Source organism: Saccopteryx leptura, chromosome 2 (assembly GCF_036850995.1).
Source record: "Saccopteryx leptura isolate mSacLep1 chromosome 2, mSacLep1_pri_phased_curated, whole genome shotgun sequence".
Classification (NCBI taxonomy): Eukaryota; Metazoa; Chordata; class Mammalia; order Chiroptera; family Emballonuridae; genus Saccopteryx; species Saccopteryx leptura.
Window position 1 is genome coordinate 7319620 of NC_089504.1, and position 20305 is coordinate 7339924.

Sequence of the window (20305 nt, forward strand, 5' to 3'; positions counted from 1 at the left end):
GGTAGAGCGTCAGCCTGGCGTGCAGGAGTCCCGAGTTGATTCCTGGCCAGGGCACACAGGAGAAGTGCCCATCTGCTTCTCCACCCCTCCCCCTCTCCTCCCTCTCTGTCTTTCTCTTCCCCTCCCTCAGCCAAGGCTCCATTGGAGCAAAGTTGGCCTGGGGCACTGAGGATGGCTCTGTCGCCTCTGCCTCAGGCACTAGAATGGCTCTGATTGCAACAGAGCAACACCCCAGACGGGCAGAGCATCACCCCCTGGTGGGCATGCCGGGTGGATCCCGGTTGGGCGCATGCGGGAGTCTGTCTGACTGCCTCCCCGTTTCCAACTTAAGAAAAATACAAAAAAAACAAACAAACAAAAACAAACAAACAAAAAAAAACCAAAAAAACTCTACAAGGGGAAAATCTATGGGATTAGAAGAAAAATATAGAGAAAAATGTTTCTAATCTTGAAGGAGGGAGACACAGACACAGAGGACATGAAAGATAAGACATACATAATTACATAGAAATTTAAATCTCTGTATGAGAAAGTAAGACAAATATCAATAGGGAAAAATGTGTGCATCCTTAATAAAAAAAAATGAATGTATCCCTAATATACAAAGTTCTTAAATCAACAAGAAAAAAACAAATACCCCCAAAGGAAAAAAATTAACATTCATTCACTCGAGAAAGGTACTGAATGCTGATGATGTACCAGGTATGTTCTAGGAATTGGGAATTTATTAATGAACAAAACAGAAAAAATTCCTGCTCCTAGAAGCATTAGCACTTTAGTGTAGGAAGACATGTTAAATAAAATCAATACATAAACTGAACAGTGTATCAAATGGTGATAAATCCTAAAGAGGAAAATAAAGCAGGAATATGTACTGGTGCGATGCTATGATTTGATTTTATTTTTTTAAAGATTTTATTTATTCGGCCTGACCTGTGGTGACGCAGTGGATAAAGCGTCGACCTGGAAATGCTGAGGTCGCCGGTTCAAAACCCTGGGCTTGCCTGGTCAAGGCACATATGGGAGTTGATGCTTCCAGCTCCTCCCCCCTTCTCTCTCTCTGTCTCTCTCTCCTCTCTCTCTCTCTCTCTCTCTCTCTCTCTCTCTGTCTCTCTCTCTCCTCTCTAAAAATGAATAAATAAAATTAAAACAAATTTTTTATTTTTTTATTTTTATTTATTTTTTTTTTTCATTTTTCTGAAGCTGGAAACGGAGAGACAGTCAGACAGACTCCCGCATGCGCCCGACCGGGATCCACCCGGCACGCCCACCATGGGGCGGCGCTCTGCCCACCAGGGGGCGATGCTCTGCCCATCCTGGGCGTCGCCATATTGCGACCAGAGCCACTCTAGCGCCTGGGGCAGAGGCCGAGGAGCCATCCCCAGCGCCCGGGCCATCTTTGCTCCAATGGAGCCTTGGCTGAGGGAGGGGAAGAGAGAGACAGAGAGGAAAGCGCGGCGGAGGGGTGGAGAAGCAAATGGGCGCTTCTCCTGTGTGCCCTGGCCGGAAATCGAACCCGGGTCCTCCGCACGCTAGGCCGACGCTCTACCGCTGAGCCAACCGGCCAGGGCTAAAACAAATTTTTTAAAAAGATTTTATTTATTCAATTTTCAGAGAGGAGAGAGAAAGAGAAAGGAGAGGAGCAGGAAGCATCAACTCCCATATGTGCCTTGACCAGGCAAGCCCAGGGTATCAAACAGGCGATCTCAGCGTTCCAGGTCGACACTTTATCCCACAGGTAAGGCAGTACTATGATTTTAAATAGCCAAGTCAGGAAAGCAGCTCAGAGGTGACATCTATGCAAAATCTGAAGAAAGTAAGACACAGAAGCTTATAAGCAGGCACTTCAAAAAGGAAATAAAAATGCCCCACTGAAACATGAGATGACATTAAATTGGAATAATACTCAAAGGAGTATGAATTGAACAACCTCTCTTGGACTGGTAAAAGTAATTTCTATTTATTACACCCACCATCTCTAGGTTGTGGAGAAAAAGACCCCTCACAAACAGTGTTTAAAGAGAGTTTAACTGGCCTGACTAGGCAGTGGCACAGTGGATAGAGCATCGAACTGGGACATGGAGGACCCAGGTTCGAACCCCGAGGTCGCCAGCTTGAGCGCGGGCTCATCTGGTTTGAGCAAGGTTCAGCAGCTTGAGCCCAAGGTCACTGGCTTGAGTAAGGGGTCACTCGGTCTGCTGTTCCCCCCTTCCCCAGGTCAAGGCACATGTGAGAGAGCAATCAATGAACAACTAAGGTGCTGCAATGAAGAACTGATGCTTCTCATCTCTCCCCCTTCTTGTCTGTCTGTCCCTATCTGTCCTGTCTCTGTCACAAAGAGAGAGAGAGAGAGAGAGTTTAACTGGTACAGCTTTTATTTGACAAGCACTAATACAATTTTTAAAGTTTATATTCTTTTCCTTTTAAAAGATTTTTATTGATTGATTTTAGAGAGAAAGGAAGAGAGAGAGAGAGAGAGAAACATCGATTCTTTGTTCCACTTCTTTATGCATTCATTGGTTGATTTTTGGTTGTGCCCTGACCAAGGATGGAACTCTCAACCTTAGTGTGTCAGGAAAATACTCTAACCAACTGAGCTAACTGCCTGGGTCCCCCCCTTTTTTTTTTTTTTTAACTTTTTAAGCTTTTTATTTTGAAATATAATGGGTTCACAGGAAGTAACAAAGATAGTAAAGATAAATTCTTTGTACTCTTTTTTTTTTTTTTTTTTTTTCATTTTTCTGAAGCTGGAAACAGGGAGAGACAGTCAGACAGACTCCCGCATGAGCCCGACCGGGATCCACCCGGCACGCCCACCAGGGGCGATGCTCTGCCCACCAGGGGGCGATGCTCTGCCCATCCTGGGCGTCGCCATGTTGCGACCAGAGCCACTCTAGCGCCTGAGGCAGAGGCCACAGAGCCATCCCCAGCGCCCAGGCCATCTTTACTCCAATGGAGCCTTGGCTGCGGGAGGGGAAGAGACAGAGAGGAAGGAGAGGGGGAGGGGTGGAGAAGCAAATGGGCGCTTCTCCTGTGTGCCCTGGCCGGGAATCGAACCCGGGTCCTCCGCACGCTAGGCCAACGCTCTACCGCTGAGCCAACCGGCCAGGGCCAATTCTTTGTACTCTTCACCCAGTTTCCCTCAGTGGTTTTGTTTTATCTTTTCTAGTGGTTTTATTTTAATACAGTTTTACCAGATCAAGATATAACTGATGTTTCGCATACTGCACATGTTGAACGTGTACCTGGCTATAAGTTGAGACATATACACACCTGTGGAACCACCATCACCGCTGAAATCATAAACACACCCACTGCCCTCAAACATTCCTCCTGCGCTTTTGGATCTCCGCCCTACTCCCGCTTTTGTTCACACCGCTGCCCCGACCCAGGCAACCACTCATCCACTCTCCATCACTACAGACTAGTTTGCTCCTTCAGAATTGTACACAAAGGGAAACACACACTTTGTACTTGTTTTTACCTGGCTCCTTTCACTTGGCATAGTTAATTGGAGATCTGTGTGGACTGTAGCACACCACTCCTTTTCATTGCTGTGTAGATTCCATTATCTGAACGTGCCATATTTTATCCATTATCTGTTAACAGACATTTGGATTGTTTCCAGTTTGGGACTATTACAATAAAGCTGCTATGAATATTTGTGCACAAGTCTTTATATGAACACATGCTTTCATTTCTCTTGGAGTGGAATGGCTGGATAAATTTTAAATTTTTTAGCCTGAACAGGTGGTGGCGCAATGAATAGAGCATCAACCTGGGATGCAGAAAACCTAGGTTCGAAACCCCAAGGTGGCCAGCTTGAGCACAGGTTCACCAGCTTGAGCACAGGTCGTTGTATTGAGCATGGGATCATAGACATGACCCCATGGTCACTGGCTTGAAGCCCAAGGTCGCTGGCCTGAGCAAGGGGTCACTGGCTCAGCTGCCCCCCCCCATCAAGGCACATATGAGAAAGCAATCAATGAACATACTTCTCATCTCTCTCCCTTCCTGTCTCTCTCACTAAAAAATAAAATATACATATTTAAAACACATCTAAACCATTTTCTAAAATGGTTGTATCAGCCTGACCAGGCGGTGGTGCAGTGGATAGAGCATCGGACCGGGATGCAGAAGGACCCAAGTTCGAGACCCTGAGGTCGCCAGTTTGAGCGTGGGCTTATCTGGTTTGAGCAAAAGCCCACCAGCTTGGACCCAAGGTCGCTGGCTTGAACAAGGGGTTACTCGGTCTGCTGAAGGCCCACCATCAAGGCACATTTGAGAAAGCAATCAGTGAACAACTAAGGTGTCACAATACGCAACAAAAAACTAATGATTGATGCTTTTCATCTCTCCATTCCTGTCTGTAGGTTGATCACCTTACAAAAAAAAAAAGGGGGGCCCTGGCCGGTTGGCTCAGCGGTGGAGCGTCAGCCTGGCGTGCGGGGGACCCGGGTTCGATTCCCGGCCAGGGCGCATGGGAGAAGCGCCCATTTGCTTCTCCACCCCCCACCTCCTTCCTCTCTGTCTCTCTCTTCCCTTCCCGCAGCCAAGGCTCCATTGGAGCAAGGATGGCCCGGGCGCTGGGGATGGCTCCTTGGCCTCTGCCCCGGGTGCTGGAGTGGCTCTGGTCGCAACGGAGCGATGCCCCGGAGGGGCAGAGCATCGCCCCCTGGTGGGCAGAGCGTCGCCCCTGGTGGGCGTGCCAGGTGGATCCCGGTCGGGCGCATGCGAGAGTCTGTCTGACTGTCTCTCCCCGTTTCCAGCTTCAGAAAAATACAAAAAAAAAAAAAAAAAAAAAAATGGTTGTATCATTTTATACCCACACCAGAAGTGTATGAGATTTCCTGTTTATCATATCCTCACCAACACTTAGTATGGTCAGTCTTTTTATTTATTTATTTTAAAGATTTTATTTATTTATTTTAGAGACTGGAAGGGGGAGGAGCAGGAAACACCAACTCATAGTAGTTGCTTCTCAAATGCACCTTGACCAAGCAAGCCTGGGGTTTCGAACTGGCGACTCAGCACTCCTGGTCAATGCTTTCTCCACTGCGTCAGCACAGGTCAGGCTATGGTCAGTCATTTTCATTTTAGATATTCTAGTAGGTAGGTGAGCAGTGGTATCTTATTATTGTTATAACATACAGTTCCTTAAAGGCTAATGATTTTGGGTGCTTTTTCATGTGTTTGCCATCTACATATCTTCTTTGGGGGAGTTATCTAAAGTTATTTCCCAATCTTAGTTGAATTGCTCTTTTTCTCACTGCAATCAATTTTTAAGAACTCTTTAGATTTTCTGGATACGTGTCTTTTTTTTTTTTTAACTGTGGTAAAATATACATAACAAAAATTGCCATCTTAATCATTTTTATTTTCAGAGACAGAAAGAGAGAATCAGAGAGAGGGATAGATAGGGACAGACAGACAGGAAGGGAGAGAGATGAGAAGCATCAATTCTTTGTTGTGGCACCTTAGTTGTTCATTCATTGCTTTCTCATATGTGCCTTGACCATAGGCCTTCAGCAGACCGAGTAACCCCTTGCTCAAGCCAGCAACCTTGGGTCCAAGCTGGTGAGCCTTGCTCAAACCAGATGAGCTTGTGCTCAAGCTGGCGACCTTGGGGTCTCGAACCTGGGTCTTCTGCATCCCAGTCCGACGCTCTATCCACTGCGCCATCACCTGGTCAGGCGCATCTTAATCATTTTTAACTGCATAGCTCAGTAGTGTTAAGTACACTTACACTATACTGTAATCCCCAGAACTCTTTTCATCTTTATTCCATTCCCCCTCCCTCAGCCCTTGTCAACCACCATTCTACTTTCTGTCTCTGTGAATTTGACTACTCTAAGTGCCTCATATAAGTGGAATCATATAATATTTCTTTTGTGATTGGCTTATCTAATTTAGTACGTATAACGCCCTCAAGTTCACCCATGCTGTAGGATGAGTCAGAATTCCCTCCCTTTTTAAGTCTGAATAATATTTCATGTTTTGTTTATCCATTCATCCATCAACAGATATAAGTTGCTTCTACTTTTTGCCTATTGCAAATAATGCTGCTCTGAACATGGGTACAAATTCTCAGCGGCCCTGTTTTCAATACTTTTGGGTATAAAACCAGAAGGTGAATTGCTGGGCTGTATGGTAATTCTATTTTTAATTTTTTTTTATTTAATAAATATGCTTTTTGGTTTTTAAGTTAATAGACTTAGTTTTTTTTAAGATTTTATTTTTCATTATAGAGAGGGGAGAGAGAGAGAGAAGGGGGGAGGAGCTGGAAGCATCAACTCCCATATGTGCCTTGACCAGGCAAGCCCAGGGTTTTTTTGTTTGTTTGTTTTTGTTTTTTTCTTTTCTTTTCTTTTCTTTTCTTTTTTTTTTTTTTTTGTATTTTTCTGAAGCTGGAAACGGGGAGAGACAGTCAGACAGACTCCCGCATGCGCCCGACCGGGATCCACCTGGCATGCCCACCAGGGGCAACGCTCTGCCCACCAGGGGGCGATGCTCTGCCCCTCTGAGGCGTCGCTCTGCCGCGACCAGAGCCACTCTAGCACCTGGGGCAGAGGCCAAGGAGCCATCCCCAGCGCCCGGGCCATCTTTACTCCAATGGAGCCTTGGCTGTGGGAGGGGAAGAGAGAGACAGAGAGGAAGGAGGGGGGGGGTGGAGAAGTAAATGGGCGCTTCTCCTATGTGCCCTGGCCAGGAATCGATCCCGGGTCCCCCACACGCCAGGCCGACGCTCTACCGCTGAGCCAACCAGCCAGAGCCAAGCCCAGGGTTTTGAACCGGCAACCTCAGCGTTTCCAGGTTGACGCTTTATCCACTGCGCCACCACAGGTCAGGCCTATTTTTAATTTTTTGAGGAACTGCCATACTGTTTTTCTATAATGGCTTCAGCCATTTTCACCAAAGGTGCACAAGGGTTCCAGTTTTTCTACATCTTTACTAACACTTGTTATTTTCTGTTATTTTTGTTGTTATTTTCAGTTTTTATGGTCATAGCCATGCGAATGGGTATGAGGTGATACATATCTTTCTAAGACATGTAATTTGTAAATATTTTCTCCCAGGTTGTGGCTACCTTTATAATCTCTTAACAGCATTTGAGTAGAAGTTCATAATTTTCATAAAGTCTGCAATTACTTTATATCATATCGAACAAACTTCTGCATAACCAATATCATACATATTTTCTCCTACACATTTTATCATTTTAGGTTCTACATTTAGGTCTGTGATCCATTTTTTAAAGTTTACGACTCATTTAATTTCTATAAATGGCATGAGGTATGGATTGTTGTTCATTCATTTTCATGTGAGTATCCAAATGTCCCAGCATCATTTATTGAAAAAAATTATCCTTTCTCCAACTGAATTGCCTTTGTACCTTTGGAAAAATCAACTGATCTTATATGTGTGGGATCTATTTCTGGACTCGGCAGCATTTCTGTAACCTCCTTGTCTGTCGTTTTGGCCTCACAACACTGTATTAGTAGCTCTATCATAAGCCTTGAAGCTCCATACTGTCACTCTATAATTATATAGCTCTATGATAAGTCTTGAAGTTAGGCAATGTAAGTCCATCAACTCTGTTCCTCTTTTTCAAAGTTGTTTTGGCCTTTGCATTTTGTTCTTTACATTCTCTATGAACTTGATTGATTATTTGATTTGAGAGAAAGAGCGATTCATTGTTCCATTTATTTATTCATTTATTGGTTGAGTCTTGTATGTGCCCTGACCAGGGATCGAACCTGCAACTTTGGTGTATCTGGAGGATTCTCTAACTGAGCTAGCCAGCCAGAGAGTCTACGAACTTTAGAATCAGCTTTTCCATATCTAGAAAAAAACGTTGCTGGGATTATGGTTGGGACTGTACTGAATCTACAGATCAACTGAAAATAATTGATAGTTTAACATTATTTTTTATTTTATCTTCCTTATTTTTCTGTATTTTTCTGAAGTGAGAAGCAGGGAGATAGGGACAGACAACTGCATGCACCTGACCAGAATCCACCCGGCATGCCCACTAGGGGCAATGCTCTGCCCATCTGGGGCGTTGCTCTGTTGCAACCAGAGCCATTCTAGTGCCTGAGGTGGAGGCCATGGAGCCATCCTCAGGGCCTGGGCCAACTTTGCTCCAATGGAGCCTTGGCTGCGGGAGGGGAAGAGAGAGATAGAGAGGAAGGAGAGGGGGAGGGGTGGAGAAGCAGATGGGTGCTTCTCCTGTGTGCCTTGGCCGGGAATTGAACCAGTACTTGCACAGGCTGGGCTGACACTCTACCGCAGAGCCAACTGGCCAGGGCCCAGCCAGAGCCAATAGCTCAACATTATTAAATCAACTCATCCATGAACATACTATAGCACTCCGTGTATTTAGGTCTTTAATTTCTCTTAGAAAAATATTTTGTAACTTTCAGTGTATAGAACTTGTACATAATTGGTCAGATTTATCCCTAAGTATCTCATTTTTTTTAATAGTATAAAAAATGCTATCTAAATATATATATATATATATATATATATATATATATATATATATGGCCTGAATAGGTGGCAGTGCAGGGGATAGAGCGTCGGACTGGGATGCGGAGAACCAAGGTTTGAGACCCCAAGGTCGCCAGCTTGAGTGCGGGTTCATCTGATTTGAGCAAAGCTCACCAGCTTGGACCCAAGGTCGCTGGCTCGAGCAAGGGGTCACTCGGTAAACTATAGCCCCCCGGTCAAGGCACATATGAAAAAGCAATCAATGAACAATTAAAGTGCCACAACAAAAAAAAAAATTGATGCTTTTTATCTCTCTCCCTTCCTGTCTGCCTGTCCCTATCTATCCCTTTCTCTGACTCTCTCTCTGTCTCTGTCAAAAATAAAAAATATATATATATATATAATTTTTATTATTATTATTATTATTTTTAGTGAGGCACAGAGAGAGACAGACAAACAGGAAAAGAGAGAGATGAGAAGTACCAACTCATAGTTGCATCACTTTAGTTATTGTTTGATTGCTTCTCATATGTGCCTTGACTAGGGGCTACAGCAGAGCCAGTAACCCAGTGCTCAAGTCAGTGACCTTAGGCTTCAAGCCGGAGACCATGGGATCGTGTTGATGATCCCACATTCAAGCCCACAACCACCCCCTCTCAAGCTGGTGAGCTTGCGCTCAAGCTGGAGGAGACAACACTCAAGCCAGTGACCTCGGAGTTTCAAACCTGGGTCCTCAGCATCCCAGGTAGATGCTCTATCCACTGCACAACTACCTGGTCAAGCTATTTTTAAAATTTTCAATTTCCAACTGATTACTGGAATACCAAAAAAGGCTTTTTATTAGTGTTTATTATTTATAATAAAATGAATTTATAATAATTTAATAATAAAATTATTGTTTTACTAATTATTTTTAATAAGTTATTTATTTTAAATAGCTTTTATTAGGTCCTGGCTGGTTGGCTAAGTGGTAGAGCGTCGGCCTGGCGTGCGGGAGTCCTGGGTTTGATTCCCAGCCAGGGCACACAGGAGAAGTGCCCATCTGCTTCTCCACCTCTCCCCCTCTCCTTCCTCTCTGTCTCTCTCTTCCACTCCTGCAGCCAAGGCTCCATTGGAGCAAAGTTTGCCCGGGCGCTTAGGAAGGCTCCATGGCCTCTGCCTCAGTCGCTAGAATGGCTCTGATTGCGGCAGAGCGACACCCCAAGATGGGCAGAGCATTGCCCCCTGGTGGGCATGCTGGGTGGATCCCGGTAGGGCGCATGCAGGAGTCTGTCTGCCTCCCCGTTTCCAACTTCAGAATAAATAAATAAATAAATAGCTTTTATTGATCTTGCATCCTGAAATCTTTTTAAACATACTCATTATTAGATTGAGAAGCTTTTTTGTAGATTCCATAGAACTTTCTATATAGACTATTTTGTTACTATCCTAGGACCTCTGTAACAAACTACTATAAACTGTGTGGCAATTTATTCTGTTAAGAATTCAGTTTAGCCCTGGCAGGTTGGCTCAGTGGTAGAGCCAGAGGCAGATTTAACAGTGGGTGCACCAGGTGTGCACCCTGGGCCCTGACTTCTGAAGGGCCCTGCAAAACCCCAACTTTACACTTTTTTTAATGATATCAAGTTTGGTTTCATATGTGCAATTTTTTTTTGCGTGTGGCAGAGACAGGGAGAGTCAGAAAGAGGGACAGATAGGGACAGACAGGAAGGGAGAGAGATGAGAAACATCAATTCTTTGTTGCAGCTCCTTAGTTGTTCATTCATTGCTTTCTCATATGTGCCTTGACCGTGGGGCTACAGCAGACTGAGTAACCCCTTGCTCGAGCCAGCGACCTTGGGTCCAAGCTGGTGAGCCTTGCTCAAACCAGATGAACCTGTGCTCAAGCTGGCAACCTCGAGGTCTCGAACCTGGGACCTTCCACATCCCAGTCCAACACTCTATCCGCTGCGCCTCCGCCTGGTCAGGCTCTCTCTTTTTTTTAAGGGGCTCAATATTTTCTTCTCCACCCGGGGCCTCAACCGACCTTAATCCACATCTGGGTAGAGCATCAGCCCAACATGTAGATGTCTCAGGTTCAATTCCTGGTCAGGGCACACAAGAGAAGCATCCATCTGCTTCTCCATCCCTCCCCCTCTAACTTCTCTCTCTCTCTCTCTCTCTCTCCTCCTCTCCTCCTGCAACCATGGCCTGACTAGAGTGAGTTGGTCTGGGCGCTGAGGATGGCTCCATGGCCTCCACCTCAGGCGCTAAAAAATTGCAACCTGCAAGGGCCCCAGACTGGCAGAGCATCGCCCCCTAGTGGGCTTGCTGGATGGATCCCAGTCGAGCACATGTGGGAGTCTGTCTCCATCTCTCTTCCTTTCACTAAAAAAAAAAAAAAAAAAAAGAATTGCTTATTCTGTACTGTACTCATTCTGTTAAAAATTCTTTTAAGAATTTTTGCATTGCCTGACCAGATGGTGGAACAGTGGATAGAGTGTCAGACTGGGATGCAGAGGACCCAGGTTCGAAACCCCGAGGTTGCCGGCTTGAGCACAGGCTCATCCGGCTTGAGTGCAGGCTCACCAGCTTGAGTGTAGGATCATAGACATAACCCCATGGTCCATGGCTTGAACCCAAGGTTGCTGGCTTGAGCAAGGGATTACTCGCTCTGCTATAGCCCCTGGTCAAGGCACATATGAGAAAGCAATCAATGAACAACAAAGGTGCTGCAACGAATAATTGATACTTCTCATCTTTCTCCCTTCCTGTCTGTCCCTGTCTGTCCTCTCTGTCTCTGTCACAAAAAAAAGGAAAAAAATTGCATTTATATTCACAAGGGATATTGGTTTGTAGTTTTATCTTCTTGTCATGTCTTTGTTTGATTTTGTTATCAGACTAATGATGCCTCATAAAATGAGTTGGAAGGTCATCCCTCCTCCTCAATTTTATCAAATAGCTATGTAGAATTGGTATTACTTATTCCTTTCAGTGGTAGTCAACCTGGTCCCTACCGCCCACTAGTGGGCGTTCCAGCTTTCATAGTGGGCGGTAGTAGGTTGTTTTATAAAGATTTATTCTGTCAAACTTAGTGAAAATCCTACATAAAGTACTTGGTAAGTAATTATTATTATATGCTTTAACTTGCTGTAACTCTGCTTTATAAATTTTATAAAGTAAAGTTACTTCCCTACTTTATAAATCACCATTACTGTGGAACCGGTGGGCAGTTAGAAAATTTTACTACTAACAGAGATACAAAAGTGGGCGGTAGGTATAAAAACGTTGACTACCCCTGCTAAATGTTTGGTAGAATTCATGAGTGAAAGTTGTGAAACTTTCTTTTCTATCTTTTTTTTTTTAAGATTTTATTTATTGATTTTTATCGAGGGAGGAAGGAAGAGAAGAGGAACGGTGATCTGTTCCTGTATGTGCCCTGACTGGGAATCAAACCGGAAACCTCAGTTCTTTGGGATGATGCTCCAACCAACTGAGCTATTTTTCTTTTAAATTTATTTCATTGACTTCAGCAAGAGAGGAAGAAAGAGAGAGAGACAGGACATCGAGATGTTCCTGTATGTACCCTGACTGGGGATCGAACTGACAACCTCTGTGCTTCAGGATGATCCTTTAACCAACTGAGCTATCCAGCCAGGGTAACCTTGGGGGTTCAAACTGGGAAACTTATCATCTGGGGTCTACACTCTATCCACTGCACCACCAGCAGCCAGGCTATGCTTAACTGCTTAATGAGGAATTGCCAAACTGCTTCGCAAAGCAGCTATAACATTTTATTTTCCCACAAGCAATGCAGGATTGTTCCCATTTCTCCACTTCCTTGACACTACTTGTTATTGTCTACCTCTTTGATCATACCCACCCTAAGGACATGAAATTGTATCTTATTGTGGTTTTGATGTGCATTTTCCTGATGACTAATGATGCTGAGTGTCTTTTCACGTGCATCTCTGACGTTTGCATATTATCTTTGGAGAACTGCCTGGTCAGCTCTTCTGCCCATTTTACATTGGGTTATTAGCTTTTTTATTATTTAGTTCTTTGTACATCCTGGATTACTGCTCTTTATCATATATATGATTTGCAAATATCTTCTCCCATTCTGTGAGTTGTCCTTTCATATTCTTGATAGTGCCCTTTTTAAAAAATTTTTTTTACAGATACAGAGCGAGAGTCAGAGAGAGGGATAGATAGGGACAGACAGACAGAAACACAGAGAGATGAGAAGCATCAATCATCAGTTTTTTGTTGTGGCACTTTAGTTGTTTATTGATTGCTTTCTCATATGTGCCTTGACCATGGGGCTACAGCAGACTGAGTAACCCCTTGCTCAAGCCAGCAACCTTGGGTCCAAGCTGGTGAGCTTTGCTCAAACCAGATGAGCCCGTGCTTAAGCTGGTGACCTCGGGTCTTGAATCTGGGTCCTCCACATCCCAGTCCGATGCTCTATCCACTGCGCAACTGCCTGGTGCACAGGTTTTTGTGGGTTTTTTTTGTATTTTTCTTGAAGCTGGAAACGGGGAGAGACAGACAGACTCCCGCATGCGCCCGACCGGGATCCACCTGGCACGCCCACCAGGGGGCGATGCTCTGCCCCTCCAGGGCGTCGCTCTGCCGCGACCAGAGCCACTCTAGCGCCTGGGGCTGAGGCCAAGGAGCCATCCCCAGCGCCCGGGCCATCTTTGCCCCAATGGAGCCTTGGCTGCAGGAGGGGAAGAGAGAGACAGAGAGGAAGGGGGGGGGGTGTGGAGAAGCAAATGGGCGCTTCTCCTATGTGCCCTGGCCAGGAATCGAACCCGGGTCCCCCGCACGCCAGGCCAACGCTCTACCGCTGAGCCAACCGGCCAGGGCCTGGTGCACAGTTTTTAACCTTGATGAAATCCAGTCTGTCTATATTTTTCTCTTGCATTTGGTATCATATTAAAGAAACCAATGCCTAACCCAAAGTCACAAAGACTTACTCCTATGAATAATCCTAAGAATTTTAGTTTTAGTTTTTACATATACATGCATATTTTTAAAGGCCTAAGGGGTTTATGCACCAAATTGTTTAGAGTGGTCATCTCTGGAGAAGGGCAAGAAATTGAGGTTAGGTTAGGTTTGATGGGGATTTTTTTTTTTTTGTATTTTTCTGAAGTGAGAAGCAGGGGGAAGGGGGGGCGGCAGACAGACTCCCACATGCGCCCAACCAGGATGCACCCAGCATGCCCACCAGGGGGCGATGTTTTGCCCATCTGGGGTGTCGCTCTGCTGCACCCTGAGCCATTCTAGCGCCTGAGGTGGAGGTCATGGAGCCATCCTCAGCACCCAGGCCAACTTTGCTCCAATGGAGCCTTGGCTGCGGGAGGGGAAGAGAGAGACAGAGAAGAGAGGGAGAGGTGGGGAAGCAGATGGGCGCTTCTCCTGTGTGCCCTGGCCAGGGACTTCTACACACTGGGCTGACCCTCTACCACTGCGCCAAACGGCCAGGGCAAAACTAATAAACTTTTCAAAGGATTCAAAATTGTACGTAGTTAAGCTCTGGCCAGGTAGTTAGTTGGTAAGAGTGTTGTCTCCATGTAAAAAGGTTGTGGGGCCTGACCGGGCAGTGGCGCAGTGGATAGAGTGTAGGACTGGGATGTGGAGGACCCAGGTTCGAGACCCCGAGGTCGCTAGCGTCGCCAGCGTCTCCAGCTTGAGCACGGGCTCATCTGGTTTGAGCAAAGCTCACCAGCTTGGACCCAAGGCCCCTGGCTCAAGCAGGGGGTTACTCCATTCTGCTGAAGGCCCATGGTCAGGGTACATATGAGAAAGCAATCAATGAACAACTAAGGTGTCGTAACGAAAAACTAATGATTGATGCTTCTCATCTCTCTCCCTTCCTGTCTGTCTGTTCCTATCTATCCCTCTCTCTGACTCTCTCTCTGTCTGTATAATAATAATAAATAAATAAATAATTTTTTAAAAAGGTTGTGGGTTTGACTGCTGGTCAGAGCACATATAGGAACAGATAGACATTTCTGTGTATCTCTCTCCCTTCCTCTCTCTAAAATAAGTCAATAAATCTTTTTAAAGTTAAAAAAATTTTTTTGGTTCGATTCCCGGCCAGGGCACACAGGAGAAGCGCCCATTTGCTTCTCCACCCCTCCGCCGCGCTTTCCCTCTCTGTCTCTCTCTTCCCCTCCCGCAGCCTAGGCTCCATTGGAGCAAAGATGGCCCGGGCGCTGGGGATGGCTCTGTGGCCTCTGCCCCAGGCGCTAGAGTGGCTCTGGTCGCAATATGGCGACGCCCAGGATGGGCAGAGCATCGCCCCCTGGTGGGCAGAGCGTCGCCCCTGGTGGGCGTGCCGGGTGGATCCCGGTCGGGCGCATGCGGGAGTCTGTCTGACTGTCTCTCCCTGTTTCTAGCTTCAGAAAAATGAGAAAAAAAAAAAAAAAAAAAAAAAAAAAAAATTTTTTAATTGGACATAGTTACACATGGTCAAAAACTAAAATTTGCTATGCATAAAGAAAAAAATCCACAAAGTTAGTTACTAGAATTGAGTTGAGGGTTGTTAGTTATTAGAATTGAGTTGAGGGTTGTATCAAGATAGGATTCCCGCCTGGCTTGTGGTGGCACAATGGATAAACCATCGACCTGGAGCACTGAGGTTGCCAGTTTGAAACCCTGGACTTACCTGGTCAAGGCAAATATGGGAGTTGATGCTTCCTGCTCCTCCCCCTTTCTCTCTCTCTCTCTCCTCTCTCAACCCTCTAATGAATAAATAAAATCTCGCCTGACCAGAAGGTGGCGCAGTGGATAGAGTGTCAGACTGGGGCGCAGAGGACCCAGGTTCAAAAATCCCGAGGTCACCAGCTTGAGCCCAAGGTTGCTGGCTTGAGTAAGGGGTCACTCACTCTGCTATAGCCCCCCAGGTCAAGGCACATATGAGAAAGCAATCAATGAACAACTAAGAAAACTAAGGAGCTGCAATGAAGAATTGATGCTTTTTACTCTGTCCCTTCCTGTCTGTCCTATCTGTCCCTCTCTCTGTCTCTCCCTCTGTCTCTGTTACAGAAAAAAAAAAAAAAAATTCCTCCAAGAAAGTAGTTTCTAAACTGAGACCAGAAGGTGGAGGAGTATGCTGGATATAGATGGGAGCATGAAAAGTGTTTAGTTCGGAAGATATTGTTTGAGACTTTGGAAGAGAAAGGGTTCTTTTGAAAAATAATAACAGCCCTGGCGGATAACTTGGTTGGAGTGACGACCCAATATGCAGAAGTTGTGGGTTCTAACCCAGGTCAGGGCACATGTCTCTATCTCCCCCTTCCTTTATCTCTAAAATCAATCAATAAAAACATTTTAAAATTAATAACAGTAACACTCTACACTCTCTGGATTGGAGAATGGGGGGGGGGTGCAAGTAAGGAGAGTTGAACAAGAGGCTGGAGAAGGAGACAGAGGACAGATAACTTTGCCGTCTACGGTAAGAGTTGTAAGCAGGGGAGTGCCCTGATCAGAATTGTTTTGGAAAAACACTAGGACTGTAGAGAGAATGAGGGGAAGGAGCAGGAAATCCCATTAGGAGGCTGTTCCAGAAATCCAGGGAGAAACGATGGTGTGCGGAGTCCGGTACTACTTGGTTAGGAGAGAAGGGACTGGATTTGAGTTTTCCTTAGGACTTGGCGACTGGACCAGAAACTGAGGAAAATGCAAGGGCCAAGGCCAACCCCTAACTTCCCACGTGACAGACGAGTTGCCCGGTGGCCCATTACCTAGCCGGGGAAGCAGCAGGGCGTTTGGGAGGACACTGATGACTGTGTTTGGACGAGTGGGTGTGTTACCTGTGGTACCAGAGATGGTGTTCAATAGGGCTCTGGGGGTAGGGGCTGGCGCTGCTAGAGACGTCGGTGCTGACGGGGAAAGGTGGAGTCCGTCCTTCCCTGGGATCTGGTGAGCCGCAGGACGGAGTGAAACCCGAACCCCGGGTCACAGGAGCGGGACAGGGACAGTCCCTAAGGCACGTGCTCACCACTGGGTGGGGGCCCCATCCGCACCCTCCTCCCCCTGCACACGGGCTCGGGGTCCCGGAACCTTCTGCCGCCGCCGCCCGCGTTCGCCGCGGGACACTTCGGGGACACTGGCCCGCTGTTGCTAAGGGGCGGCCCCGGAAGTGACGCGCCCGGGGTTTGTTGACAGCGGAGGCGGCGGCGGCTTGCAGGCTCCGAGCCGTAGGAGCCGGATCGGGGGAGGGGCCGGGCCCCGGAGCCAGCACCCGGCTGCCTGAAGCCCTAAGGGCAAGGTAACGGCCACGGGGTCCCCCCGGCGCGACCCCCTCCCGCCCGGGGCTCCAGCCTCCGGGATCCCAAGTTCCGCCTCGGCGACCCGCGTCTCCCCCAGACCCCGGCCCTAGCCTGACGACATCCCCTGCCGGCCCCGGCCGCATCCTCCGCTCCTCCTCGGCCGAGGAAGCCTCTCGTCCGTTCCCGGAGCCAGGGGATGTATCTGCGTCCTACCCCTTTTGCTCCTGCCTCCGGCGCCTCAGCATCGCCTCAGCAACGCCGCTGCACCCACTTGCACAGGTCCATCTCGGCCGACGGTGGGAGGGCTTCTTCCTCCTCTGCCCCTGCTGCCAGGTCTGAGAAACGTGCCTTTAAAACTGAGCTCCCTTCCTCCAGAGAGAAAATGACTCCCTGGTGGATGCCCCTGCAAAATGGGGGATGGATGTAGGACTGAAAGGGCTAACCCTTGCCCCTCCTACCTGTTGGATGAACTTAAGTTACCCCAAAGCAGTGCTTAAAAGCTCAGGGATGGCTTGAATTCCGGATCAGCTCCTAAAAGGGATGACCAGGTGCGGGGAAACCCAGCAGGGTGGGAAAGCTATGGGTTGGGGTTGCAAACCTGAGGAGTAAGGAGCGGGGTAGGTGAGCTGAAACAGACGGACTGTGCTGGCCATTGTATAGCTCGGGGGGGGGTGGAATTTGACTTGGGTGCTCTTTGGCCCAAGGTACCCAGGATTTCCAGTCTTTGTCTGTGCCTGCCAGCACGTTTGTTTTTTCAGAGACAGAGGGATGCCTGATACCTCCATGGGAAAATCACCCTATATGGTCTTTCCCACAGAATGTTTCTCTTTGGGGTTCAAACTGGTTAGAATGAGCGTTGAAGTCGGCTTTGAAAAGGGCCACAGGAGACTACCCTCAGAACAGGAGGTGGTAGCCAGGAGTGAGGAGCCTCTCTGTTTTGGTTCATTCATTCGTTCAGCAAATAATAAACATAATATGTAGGGTGGCCACGGAGCAAAACAAAGCAAGGGCCATGGAAAGAGCCAGGCACCTTTTCATAGAGGGTGGTCAGAGAAAGTGTCTAATTGGTTGATATCTGAAGGGAGTGAGGGAGCAAGCCATACAGGTCTCTGAAGGCAAACCATTAAACAGCAAGTACAAAGGTCCTGAGGTCATGTACCTAATGATTTTAAGAAACAGCATAAGGATGATAGGGTGGGAGCAGAATGAAGGAGGTGAGGGGTGAGTGATGAAGTCAGAGCAGAGTGGGGACCAGATCATGGTGGGGAGGATATCAGGGACTGTCTGTGTGATGCAAGGTCACGAAGTGGCTGATGGGATATCTTTTCAGAACTGTACTAACTTGAAGTGTCTGGTCCTTGGAGAAAATACAGATTTGTTTTATTTGTTTTAGGTGATAGCCATTATACTCCGGCCTTGAGTTGTAGGTACCCTTTTTCCATCTTTGTCATGGTTGTTGATGGAATAAATACAAAAAGGACAGCCATAGAACACTAGTTAAATCAGGTCATACCACTACTTCCTGGTTGTGAGATCTTGGACAAGAGATCTTTTCTTCACCTCAGTTTCCTCATCTATAAAAAATAGTTCTTGGGTTAAATGAGAGGTCACACTGAAGTGCACACATTAAGAACTCAACATGTAGCAGTTGTGATGATTATGACAATGATGAGAAACTGTTTGAATGTGTCTACTTGAAACTCTTTCTTTTTAGCACCAGCTGGTGGTGTGATCCCTGAGCTAGTAGAATTTTGGGAAAGAGTGAGGGAGATAAGGTGGAAACTTCCTGTCACGTCTCAATGGGAACAGAGAGGGTGGTAGCATGGTCATGGCTTTTTGACCACAGTGGAAGGTGATGGGGACATTTTTAAAAAGAGCTCAGCAAAACTCCATCCTGCTACATAAAATAAGCAAAATTATGGTGTTGAAATAAATATGACATGAAGACAAGTTGGAAAGGACAGTACATGTTGGCCTTAGATGCATGGTTGGGGTGTGTGTGGCTGATTTAATGATGGGCATTGTCCATTTCAGAAGTGTCCAGCAGAGGAGCCGGATTTTGCAGGTTGATCTCCCTGCTCACTCCCCAAGTCTGATGGTGGCATCAGGCCGGAGTCTGAGCAGCTGAGCAGGGCAGTTGGGCCAGAGGATTTGAAAATGAAAAGGCAGAGCACTTAGATGCCGAAAGCCAGCATGTTGGAACAGGCTGTTGTGGCTAGATCGTCAGACTAGCAATCTATGAACCTGGGTTCAAGCCCAGCTCTGCTGCTGGCTTACTTTGTGTACTGGGTCAGTCCCATCCCATCTGGGCCTCAGTTTTCCTGTCTGTACACCAACTCTGAAGGCTATTGGGAGGATGAAACGAGAGGAGGTTCTGAAAGAATTTGGTGCGTTCTAAAGCTCTACGAAGGTAAAGAACCATTCTTATTAGCATAGCCAGGATTCTTCAGTCATATACTAGGGCCCCCCGAGCAGAGGGCCTTAGTAACTCAGCTGTTCTTGACTCCTAAAATGCAAGTTCAGAGTCTCCCCTACAGTCATCTATTTTGGGGTCATGAAGCTTCAGGAATGACCAGATTTTTAAGCTTCAAAAATGAGCAGCCTGACCTGTGGGGGCGCAGTGGATAAAGTGTTGAGCTGGGAACGCTGAGGTCACCGGTTCGAAACCATGGGCATGCCTGGTCAAGGCACATATGGGAGTTGATGCTTTCTGCTCCTCCCCTTTCTCTCTCTCTTTATCTATCTCTCTGTCGCTCTTCTCTCTCTAAAAAAAAAAAAAAAAAAAAATGAGCAGAAGGGTCTATCCAAACATCGTCCTTAGGAAATCACTCCATAATTATTGGTTACCACCTTCTTGCCATCATTTGTGGCATGCCCTCAGCAACCCCATCAGGTAGGTACATTTGTAACACATTGACAGGTCAGGACCCTGATGTATAGTGAGGCTATAAGTGTTCCCTGGGCATCATGTGGAACTATGTCTCTTTCCCCCACAACCAGCCATACCTCATGTGTTATGGGGACCCCCAAGATCACACAGGGTCCCTGCCTCAGGAAGCTTCCAGTCCCGTGGCAAACAAGTGATATGCACACAGGATGTTTACCAGTGACATCCAGTCATCTGTGCTTGGTGCCCAACGACACTCCAAGTCCTAAGGAGGCAGTGACATCTCATGCTGCAGAAGGGAGAGCTGAGGCTTGGAGAACCCGTAGCATAATGGTAGAGAGAGCCAGGCACTTACTGGGGGAGCTTGGGCAAGTCGTTACACTTCTTTGAACCACAGTTTCTTCATCTAGAAAACAGAGTTATAATCTGTATGTCCCTTAAATTATTTGTAGCTTCAATGAGAGCATGCAAGGGAAGCTCAAACCGTGGGTCTGGAACTAAGGGATACATGTGTACATGTCGGTATGTGCACCTGCACAGGCCATGGCAGCCTACTCCACCGCTCAGAGCCTCAGCTGTCTCAGCTGTAAATTGTCAGATTATGATTCCTGCCTTGTGTGGTTGCTGAATCCTCAGAGTTCTGGAATATAGTGCTCAGTACGGGTGT

General features: G+C 46.8%; 2 protein-coding genes across 7 annotated transcripts in view; one reads left to right on the forward strand and one right to left on the reverse strand.

Moving 5' to 3' along the window:
* Positions 1-16894, reverse strand: part of TBC1D13 (TBC1 domain family member 13) — a 36500-nt gene extending 19606 nt beyond the window's left edge. For 2 of the 3 annotated variants that reach the window (XM_066367007.1, XM_066367011.1), the window contains exon 1: positions 16293-16894. In XM_066367007.1, the coding sequence (XP_066223104.1) occupies positions 16293-16894 (602 nt within the window). The remainder of the gene's footprint in view (positions 1-16292) is intronic. The other variant, XM_066367010.1, reaches the window with a different exon arrangement.
* ZER1 (zyg-11 related cell cycle regulator) overlaps positions 16624-20305 on the forward strand; it is a 30923-nt gene continuing 27241 nt past the window's right edge. The window contains exon 1 of one of the 4 annotated variants that reach the window (XM_066366999.1): positions 16624-16750. The gene's annotated coding sequence lies outside the window, so the exon portion shown is untranslated. The other 3 variants (XM_066366998.1, XM_066367001.1, XM_066367000.1) reach the window with 3 other exon arrangements.